General features: G+C 40.1%; 1 protein-coding gene across 1 annotated transcript; it reads left to right on the top strand.

The window, feature by feature from the left end:
• The first annotated feature begins 3,839 nt into the window (after positions 1 to 3,839).
• LOC122009916 (cellulose synthase-like protein G3) lies at positions 3,840 to 8,079 on the top strand. The gene is made up of 6 exons (XM_042566229.1): positions 3,840 to 4,415; positions 6,013 to 6,159; positions 6,252 to 6,377; positions 6,466 to 6,891; positions 6,957 to 7,304; positions 7,381 to 8,079. Exons 1-6 carry the CDS (start codon positions 3,858 to 3,860, stop codon positions 7,936 to 7,938), a joined length of 2,163 nt encoding a protein of 720 aa, XP_042422163.1. The 5' UTR covers positions 3,840 to 3,857; the 3' UTR covers positions 7,939 to 8,079.
• The last annotated feature ends 2,920 nt before the right edge of the window (positions 8,080 to 10,999 follow it).

Here is a 10,999-nt window from a genome sequence, read left to right as displayed (position 1 = left end):
ATTGCAATTAATGCAATTAATTTGTGAGTTTTTGAATGTGGCCGGCCACTTGGTTTTGGGGTGTGAATTCATTTTCCCATTCAAGTGGTGTAACTCCTTCTTCTTCCTTGTGTTCTTCCTCTCAAGCTCTCCCTCTCCCTCTCCTCCTCCCTTGGCCAAACCACATAGGTGCTAGCACACCTTGGTTTTTGGTCACCTCCATCTAGTGTGTCCGTGTGGATACTTCTAGAGGACCGACACTTGACGGTCTTGAGATCCGGCATCATTTGGACGAGCGGGACTCGCGTGGGGCACGCATCAAAGGTATAATCTTAACTTTAGTGTAGATCTAAAGTTTTACAAACTCGTACAAGAAAGGTTTTTCGAAAAAGTTTTGTTTACGAATCTTTGCACGGATCTACGGCTTTGGGTTACTCGGGGTTTCCGCGACGCGAAAAAGCGGTTTTCGCGGCCCGAAGAACCCAACACGCTAGTTCTTGAAGCTTCTTGGAGATATGTGCTGCTGCACTTCCAAGTTCAAGAGGCTTTGCCAAACAAGAAGAAAAAGCTAACTATGATTTCATTTGTGTAAATCTTGTAAGATTTCTATTGTACTAGCTTTTCTTTTATTCTTGTTGTATTATGAGCTTATACGAGGCTTCTCCGCCTTCGAATTATTTCTGAGAAAGAGTATTTACACAGTGGATATGTGAGAGAAGGTCGGATCCTTGGATTAATTAGTCACCTCATTTGAGGTGGATACCAAGTAAATCTTGGCGTTAGTATTTGCTTGAGTGTTTTTCAGTGCAATAACTCATAGACCAAGCGAACGGAACTAATCACCCCCTCCCTCTAGCTCCCGAAGTGTCCCAACACTAGTGAGGGTAGGAAGTGGATGTTTTAGTTGGAAACCAGGTAGTGGAAGTCCTAGCAAGGCTAGATAGTGGAAGTTATGGTTGGAAACCATAATGTGAAAGTTGTAGTTGAGAACTAGGTGAAACAAGTCTAAGTGGAGTCAATTGTGAGTTGATTGCTTGGCAAACAAGTCTAAGTAGTGTCAGCTAGGAGCTGACTGCTTAGGAAATAAGTCCAAGTAGAGTTAGTTGGAAGTTGATTTCTTGGCAAACAAGTCCAAGTGGAGTTAGTTGAGAACTAATTTCTTGACAAATAGAGAAGTGAACCTAGTAGGTTAGGTAAACTAAGTACTAGATTTTGCTTGTTGTTTGCTTGTGTGTTTTGTAGGAAACAACAGTTGGATGAAGGTTTGGGCAGGACCAATTGGGAATTGGTTTGGGTCGCCGAACTCAGAATTCAATAGACCAAAAGGCAGTTAGGTCAACCAAAATGTCCTATCAATCAGAAGTAGACCTAATCTAGTTTGAACGAATCAGGTCTCAGATAAGTTTTGGCTAAACTCAAGGTGATTGGTGGGTGTCCAGTCGACCAAAATAATTTATCAGTAGCTAAATTAGTGATGAAATTAAATTTCATCATTAATTTAGTCACTATTCGAGGACATTCTTGTAGTGATAACCTAGTAATCATGATCTCTTTAGTCTTATATATACCAATGGAGTTAGTTGACCAGATTATTTTACAAGAGTATTATTTACCCATAAAGTTTGACATTGTTGTTGACGTCAATTAAAGTTATTGTTTGTGTATTGTATATAAGTTATATGTAGCCCAAGTGAAAGATTGCTAAATTTTATCTCTTTTAGGTAGGATCACATATGATTTGTGACATGCAGATGTATGTCATCAAAGATTCAGAACCCATCAAGTGATCTAACTCATGTTTATTGGATTTTGATTATTGGATGTGAGTTTACATGTGTAGAAATTTGTGTACTGTTATTATCTATGAGTTGATAATAGATGCAGTCCACCATATATAGAGATGAGTCTATGTTGGATCAAGTATTTTGACAAATCTCTTTGCTTCCTATCGGTGAAGATATTACAGTGCCATCAACCTAATTTATTAAGAAGACCAACCCTTGGTTTTTCTTCCTCTTCCATAGAATTTATGGATTCATGGATAACACTTACAAAGATGATGACAATTTCACTTTATGGAGGAAATAAAGTCAATGAAAAAGAAAAAGTGGAATAAAAAAAGTGAAAGTAATTTATTCCTTTGAATATGTTTACCAATTGGTTATAGAGAAATGATATAGAACCCCTACTCTTGTTTCTTTTAAGTGTGAAAGAAAGGGAAATTTTGATAGATAAAAAAAAAAAAAACCTTAGGACTTCTAAATATCTTTGTCCATTTATGTTAGTAATTAGCCCTAAGAGTCAATCATGAGATGATTAAGCCTTGTTAGTTACTCATTGAGTTAGAATCAAATGAACCCACTCATTGGATTGAGTCCAATCCGAATTAGACACATTTGATTAATGGTTTAGACTCAATGAGTTAGACTTATTGGGTTATTGGATTAATTGTTAGTCCAATATAATAAATCCAACTCATTAAAAGGAATACAAAGAGACAAAATACCCTTGGTATTCATGGGATGAATATAAATAGCCTTTGGTAATGAATTTTTCATAAGTGTTAAAAAGTGAAGAGAATGGTGTCTCTTCATCTCCCTCTTCTTCCTCTTCCTTCCATGGTCGAATCTTCCTCCTTGGTCGAACCATGTTTCTTGCTAGCACAAGAAGATGGTTCTTCTCCGAAGACTTCGTTCGTGCGACGAACAAAGGATATATTCGTGTGGATATCGTAGAGGCGCGGATGCTTGAACGCGCTGAGATATGGATCCAAAGAAAAGGTTGCTGTCGAGATTGCGAAGGGCACGCAACAAAGGTATACCTCTCATGTAAAACTTAGTATTTGATTATTTTTCTCCTTCGCATGGATCTTCTGGAGAGGATCTAATTAATTTTCCGCTACGCTTTCGCGTGTTTAGCGCACTAGATCCCAACATTTATTCCATAACAAACTAGTTTATGAACATATCAATCATAAAATAACTAGTTTTTATTCCAAACACAGTTGTGTATATATTCCATTTATTTGTGCTCTCATTAAAAACTCTAGTTGCTAAACCCTTCAAAGTGATGAGGTTTGCTACTTAACGATCTTTCTTTGCTCGAGTTTCCGATTCCTCTAGTATCTCATTGTTGGCTTGCAGTGAATCCGGTCATCCCGGAGCTTCTCCCATTGTTGGTGACCTAGGTTGCTTCCATTGTGTTTAAGAAGTCCCCATTGAAAGAAGAATATCGGAGCTTCTTTGATATCCATTGTGGTGAGTTTCCTTTAGTTGACTCGCTCTCCTTCCTTTTCCTTTCGTTTTATGAACCTGCTATTCATTTTAGTTAGGACAAACATTTATCAGCTTGGTGGATTTGATAATGATCAAAAAAGAAATATTTTGCTGTAGCACACATGTCCTTGTCTTCGTTTTTCTTGATTTTGTTTGGGAGCTTACTATTTGAGTGAACAGTAGTGAACTAACTTTTAGAAATTCTATTTTTGAAAATAAACTTCAATCATTGAGCAAAACTAAACACTAATTGTTTTTATTTGAAATCAAATTTTATCTATAATTAATATTAGTCGATGTAATTGTAAAATAGTATGTTGGAAGTTTTTATATTAGCAGATATTTATTTAATGTATACTTTTACATTATTTTTTAAATTTATTCTTTAAGATAATTAATTTGAAATGGATAACTAAAAATATTCTAAATTTTGTAAATTTATTTAGTTTCAAGTGTAATCTTACCCGTCATTTTATAGTGATATCGTGTCGCTTATTGGGCCCATTTTGTTTGGCCCATTTAACTTGATTTAAGGCCCATTTAAGTCTATAAATGACAGTCACCGAGCTATCTCATTCCATGCCTCACAAGACTACGGCAGCGATGACGTCACTCAACGGCGGTACCGCCTTCCACTCTCTCCATGTCTCCCGCTTCGCTACTCTCCTCTTCCGCGCCCACGCGCTTCTCTACTCCTTTGCCCTCTTCGCCCTTCTCCTCCACCACTTCCTCTATCCCTCCTCCGTCCTCCTCCTGGCAGCCGACCTCGTCCTATCCTTCCTATGGGCCTCCGCCGTTCCCTTCCGGTGGTGCCCCGTCCGCCGGAAAGAGTTCCCCGACAGCCTTCTCCGGGAGGTCGGCCGCGACGACCTCCCAGCCATCGACGTATTCGTTTGCACGGCCGATCCCCGCCGAGAGCCGCCGGCGAGCGTCGCCAGCACCGCTCTCTCCGCCATGGCCTTCGACTACCCGACAGACAGGCTGTCGGTCTACCTGTCAGACGACGGTGGCTCCGCTGTGACGCTCTTCGCGTTCATGGAGGCGGCGCGGTTCGCGCGCTACTGGCTGCCCTTCTGCAAGGAGAACGCAGTCGTGAAAAGATCGCCGGAGGTGTACTTTGAAGAAGAAAGCAGCGACAAGGCAGGCTCTAAAAATCTTAAGGTACGTGCGCGCTCTGTTAATTATTATTTTTTGACATATTTGTTAATTATTAGAGCTGCATAAATACGGACTGCTTATTCAATCATTAGATCCATAATTTAGCTGGTCCACGTATTACAAAACCTCATAATTTTTCTCATCTGAGAACACTTGTATGAATCTTATATTAAACTAGCATATAAGCTCTAGGAATTGGCTGAGTTTCATTATGGGTTGATTGGGTCAGACCGCAGATGAAGAGACTAACTGCCACCTTTGCACAAACCGCTTAATAGTTTATATTTATTTGACTAAATACTGACACTGTCCCATGCCCGTTGACCGATCGGCACGTGTTTGACTTTGACGTCAATGATCATAAACTTGTTATTAATTTATACGGCAGCCGATGGCGGTACGTCATTGCATCATGAATTACATTCGGTGGTCTCAGCCGATGCACTAAAGTCTAAAATAACAAGAATGTTACTATCGCATCACTGTTTAATTATGTCGTCAGTGGATGTATCTATGTGGTGTGGATTGCCAGGCTACCACACCACAAAACACGAAAAGTATTACTCGTCCAACATTGAAAGATGAACGCAAGTATCAAAAAAAAATATGGAATCGTCACATCAACAGCCTTCCTAGAGTCGGTCCCACGAATATGAAGGGAGGTAAATACAGGTACACAGGTGGAAAGTACATACCGGAGACGTTAACCCCAGCCAGTGACACCCCGGGGATTGACCCCTGGACCTTTCAGTCACAAAACCATGCACTCCCCATCTGTGCTACGCCCTGGGAACGATGAACGCAAGTATCAAGCCAGCCTAGGAGAGTGACATGAATGCCGATAGGGAAATTGGTTTTTGTCCTCACTACTATTATAAAGATGGGAGTAGTTTGTTATGACTTTAGACAGTTACAAGTTATGAAAGCGGAATATCGTATAAACAATGTAACTATCAGTATTGGACGAAGCCTTCCCCGCACAGGCCAAGAAGACATGTCTTATCGAGTGACTAAACTTGGAAAGAGATTATAATTTTCTTTATCAATTCCTAGCTTGTTATTTATGTGGAGTGAAATAATAAAGATCTCGAATCATTAAAAAAAAAAATTATATATGTACACAAACGCAATTTTAACGGAAACCAATATGTATCATGTATTCATGTTTTATATGAATATCATGAATTGATATTTATGTATAATATATATTTCTTTTACTTAATATTTGTATATCCATTTATCCAGTTTCTAACAAATTGGTATCACACCAAGAGGTAGGTCCATAACAACCTCAAGAGATGATCAATAAATTGCAATTGTTTTTTTTTAATTTCCTTGTCTCATAAAAGAGAATTATGAGAAAATGATGTTTAAGGATGAAAGCCTGACATAAATTTAACGAGTTACACATGTTACTATGAGTGATTTAAATATAAATTTGATTATGACAAAATTGTCGCTGCAGATTATCATATCAGTCGGCATGTTTATCTGTTAATTTTTGCATAAGTACAAAGGGTGTTCCATACCCATTAAGGTGCCCTTTCATGTTCTTGACAAACTGTAGATTTTGAGCATTTATTTTTGAGAATAAATGCAGAAAATGTACGAGAACATGAAAGACAGGATAGGGAGGGCAACGGAGAGAAATTACATATCCAAAGACTTGGTGTCAGGCGAGGAGGAACTTGAAATTTTCAAAAGGTGGAAGGGGTTCTCCCTCACTAACCACCCCACCATCATCAAGGTTTTCTTTGTCTCAGTGAACATCAACAAATTAAGATTCAACGAATCTCTGTTTGTTAGCACCTGAAGTCTGAAGATGCTGTTCTTGAACAGGTGTTGCTTGAAAACAGCAAAGACGTAGATATCGCCGGCAACTCACTGCCCAATCTCATCTACGTCTCCAGAGAGAAAAGTCCAGCTTGCCATCACCACTATAAAGCAGGGGCTCTCAATGTCCTGGTAACTAACAAAATTTCTTGTTCTTGAATTTGATTTCCATTGTTGTTGTTGTTGTTGTCAGTCATTCTACGTTTGATTTTTTCACTAGACGCGGGTGTCCGGCGCCCTTAGCAATGCGCCGATCGTCCTCACCTTGGATTGCGATACCTTCTCCGACGATCCTCGCGCACCGCTCCGCGCGCTCTGCTACTTCCTCGATCCCTCCCTCGCTGCCGATCTAGCCTTTGTGCAGTTCCCGCAACGCTATCAGGGGATCAACGAGGACGACATCTATGCCTCCCGTTACATGCGCTTGTTCCGATTCAACCCCAGGGGGATGGACGGGCTTCGCGGCCCAAGCTACGTCGGCACCGGCTGCTTCTTCGCTCGAGCGTCTTTGCACGGCGACACAAAGGCGGCGTTGCCGATATCGCGTTCGGATGCTGGCCGGTTTTCTGCGTCGGACGACGTTCTGAAGAAGGCTCACGGTCTGGCGAAGAGCGACTTTGAAGACGCCACCAGCTGGGGTTCCACGGTAAAATTAAAGATTTTGAAGCTTTTATGTATATTCAATTTATATATAATATTACTTTTCCGTAGATTGGTTTCCGGTACGGATCGCTGGTGGAGGACTTCAACACGGGGTATCGTCTCCACTGCGAGGGCTGGAGGTCAGTCCTCTGCGATCCTGAGAGAGCGGCGTTCGTCGGAGACGTGCCCCGGAACTTAAACGATGTGATCAGCCAAATGAAGCGTTGGATCGTGGGGTTGTACGAGGTGGCATTCTCGAGACACACTCCTCTGTCTTATGGCATCAGGAACGCTTCCTTCCCAATGGGATTGTGCTACGCTCATTACGCCTTTTGGGGCGCTTGGTGCGTTCCGTTGATGATCTATGGTCTTCTTCCGCAGTTGGCTCTCATACAACGCGTACCTTTGTTTCCTAAGGTGAATTAATTGATATATTGGTTGACTATGTTCGACGGTATGTTTTACTTAATTTGATCTGTCGTCGTCCCTGCAGGTATCTGACCCGTGGTTCTTCGTCTACGCCTACCTTTTCTTGGCCGCCTACCTCTACGACCTCCTTGACTTCCTCATTAACGGCGTCCCCTTTCGCCGGTGGTGGAACGACCAGCGCATCTGGCTCTTCCGCGGCCCCACCGCGTACCTCTTTGGCACACTCGAGTTCCTCCTGAACTCGCTGTCCGTATCCGCCCCGGGGTTCAACCTCACCTCCAAGGTCACCGAGGAGAAGCAGGCCGATCGGTACGCCAGAGGAGACTTCGATTTCGCGGCGCGCTCGCCGTTCTTCGGGGCGCTCGCCGCGGTGGCGATCGTGAACTTGAGCGCGGTCGCGGTGGGGATCAAGAGGGTGGCGACGGGGGAGGTGGAAATCGGGGAGTTCTCGATGCAGTTGGCGCTGTGTGGGTTTGTGGCGGGGAATTGCTGGCCGATTTATGGGGCGATGTTTTGGAGGAGAGACGGGGGGAGGATGCCGGTGAGGGTGACGGCGGCGGCAGCGGTGGCGGCGGTGATGCTCCACATGATCGCGCATCTCGTCTCTGCTTTCCGTGGCTGAACTTGAATTATACAATTTGGGAAGTATGCACTTGGGATCAATTTCTCCGTAATATGTGTGAGATTTTACTATAATAATTTAAACAGAAATAATTCAATTTTTATGGTCTGATTAATACTAGGGATGACGGACAACTTAACGATAACCTCATTTATTTTTTAAACTCACCCAATGTAATTTGATCTATGTGAGATTTTTTGAAATTTACAAATAATTCCATCTTAGAACGGAAGAACTATTATATCATAAACTATTTCCATATGTTTAGAACTAATAGCAACAATTCAAACTAAATGGGATAAGTAAGTTGTCCTTATGCCATTAGTTCCAGAAACCATTTGGCGTTCTTACATTTGGGTTGGTTCAAGTCTACTGCTTACTTTAACTGTAAAAAATTATTCTGGAAGACCCTTATTTTTAAATTAATCTCAAAAAATTACTCTTAAAAAAAATATATAGGACTTACAAAATTAATAAGTTTTATCTATCTATCTATCCATCCATCTATCTATCTTTTGGCATTCAATTATATAATTAAAATTTATTTTGATTATAATTTTATTAATTTTTAAATGTATTTTATATATTTTTTAAAAAACATATTATGTCTACCTATATAAATTATTATTTTTTAACGACAAATTTAAAAAACACCTCTTATTATTATTATAATTAAAAGAGCATCCCTTAAATATATAATATTTTAAAAATATTTTTAATCTAATTTTATTATAAGAATTTTAATTAAAACTACTTCAACATACTAAAAATTATTAAATAATTATATTTAAAATTATATATATATATATATATATTAAAATTACTTAAATATTAATTAAAATTATCTTAAAATTTTATTAAAATTGATCAAATATTATTAGAGCCGATGATCAAATTTACTTGATTAAATTTAGTAAAAATTATTTTAAATAATTGACGGTATAATAATTTTAGTTAAAGTTGCTCAAACCTAATTAAAATTTTTAATATATATATCTTTTAAATGGAGGGCGACGGTATTTATTTTTTTTCAACAATTTACTGAGCAGGGTTTCTTATTACCCAATTAGTCTACCTAAGTTTCATATTTATCCAAATGCATAGCACATTCTTATTATACCCTTCACTTTCATGCAGAGACGAATTTATGCCAGGGTTGGGCTGGGCTGGGCTGTAGCCCAACCTAAACGTATGATTTTTGACAAAATAACACATGCTGTTCTCATCAAGGGTCCTATAGAAAACTTTTAAACGACCCTTCATTTTCTTACACGGTAGCTGTTTTGATTAAATAACATAGACAAATTTAAGTTAAGGAATAAATTATTCATAAAAATTATAAAATCATTTTTTTTCTTCGTTGAAATATTCTAATTATTTTTTTTTCTTCGACAGTACTCCCATTGATATCGTCTCCCTCTTCCAACTCGCTTACTCATTCCCATGTCATTTCCCTATCGCTACTCATGACTATGGTTGCTCCTTCCGTGGCCGGGCACTCGCCCCTCGAGACATAGTCATCAATAGAGCCGTCCCTTGATCGTGGCTGCCATGACCAGATCGACGTGTCCTTTACACGCGATGTACCCTTAAGTCGACGTCAAAGGCGAGCAACTGTGGATTGAGGTTGTTGGCGCTACTCGGAATTCCGTTCTGTTTCCCCTATAAAAAAATTTGTACAAGCATAGAACTTTTCCTAGCAACCCATGTGCTTTTCAGAAGTTAAACTAGGATTGCAAACGAAACTTAACATTATTAATCCAAGTTCAACCCATGTGTTCATCAGAAGTTAAACCATATTACAGAAGTTGATTAAATATCTATTTCAAGAATTGCCTTCCAGGTCGTTGGCGAGGCACTCAGCCTTCTTGGGTATGGGATTATCCACCACTTCCTAGTCAAAGTCTTTCAAAGAAATTGAATATTTAAACTTCTTACAGTAAACCCTAAGTTAAACTACAGAGATCTTAATCAAAGCACAAGATCGCTAGCCTCTTGTGTTGGTACTTCAGGATCCATACAAAGGAAAAATAAACTAGTACACTGTGGAAACTGATAGATCGAATAGGTGCAATAGAGGGGGGGGGGGTGAATATTGCACCTTTTTAAAAACTTCTCTTTTCCTTTGAAATCAGAGTTGTGCACAGCGGAAAGTAAATAGACAAGTTTGTTTAGTTCGTTCGGAGTTTAAGCCGACTCCTACTCGAAGGCCCGCGGTCCTTGACCGCACCGATGAGTAATCCACTAAGATTTTTCTTCCCGAAAATCTCGGAAAGAAGTAATGCGTACAAAATACAATGATATAAGATAGTAACAACCAACTATCTTATATAAGATTAAGTGCAATACAAAAACAATAAAGTATACTGACTGTGTGTAAGGGTTGAAGCTTGGTCGACACTTGTTTGCGTGTAGAGGAATTGTAGAGCAGTCGCACGAGCAACACTAGCACAGAATTGAACCACAACAGATTGCATTATCAGCCTCAGACCTCGAGCTTCAATTTATAAGATCGTCGATGTTCGGTCGATCGATCCCTATGTTCGGTCGACCGAACCAGCTCCCTTCCTTCCTGGCTAAGATCCAATTGCTGGTTCAATCTTCGGCATTAACTGTCCATTAAGGGTTCGGTCGACCGATCCCTTTATTCGGTCGACCGAACATGCTCCTTCCCTGTTCGTTGAGATTCGCATTTACTGTGCATTTAATATTGATAATTCCGTCGACTGATCATCTGGTTCGGTCGACCGATCAGTGTAGTTTCCTTCTACTCCTGATCGTTGCTGTCTGTGCTGAGCCATCAGGGTTCGGTCGACCGATCTTACTGTTCGATCGACCGATCATGGCTTGATTGGACTCGGTCTGTTCTGTCTGATCTGAACACTGCTTTGATCTCTTCTTGTTCGGTCGACCGCTCCTCCGGTTCGGTCGACCGATCCAGCCAGACCTACAACACAGTGTTAGACAGAAAAGAATCTTGCAAAACAGATGTTAGCACAGTAATAATATTATAATGCACGAGTAATGTATGATAGTAGAACTGTCTTGATCTCAACATGGA

Source organism: Zingiber officinale, chromosome 8A, assembly GCF_018446385.1.
Source record: "Zingiber officinale cultivar Zhangliang chromosome 8A, Zo_v1.1, whole genome shotgun sequence".
Lineage (NCBI taxonomy): Eukaryota > Viridiplantae > Streptophyta > Magnoliopsida > Zingiberales > Zingiberaceae > Zingiber > Zingiber officinale.
The sequence above is the reverse complement of the archived record's forward strand: the minus strand, read 5'-3'. Positions and strand labels throughout refer to the sequence as shown.

What these genes read in the sequence shown, in the direction of transcription:
- LOC122009916 (XM_042566229.1), top strand. Translation starts at nt 3,858, where the DNA reads ATGACGTCACTCAACGGCGGTACCGCCTTCCACTCTCTCCATGTCTCC. An exon ending in ACCACCCCACCATCATCAAG is followed by an intron (nt 6,160 to 6,251) that starts GTTTTCTTTGTC and finishes GTTCTTGAACAG; the next exon opens with GTGTTGCTTGAAAACAGCAA. An exon ending in CAGGGGCTCTCAATGTCCTG is followed by an intron (nt 6,378 to 6,465) that starts GTAACTAACAAA and finishes TTTTTTCACTAG; the next exon opens with ACGCGGGTGTCCGGCGCCCT.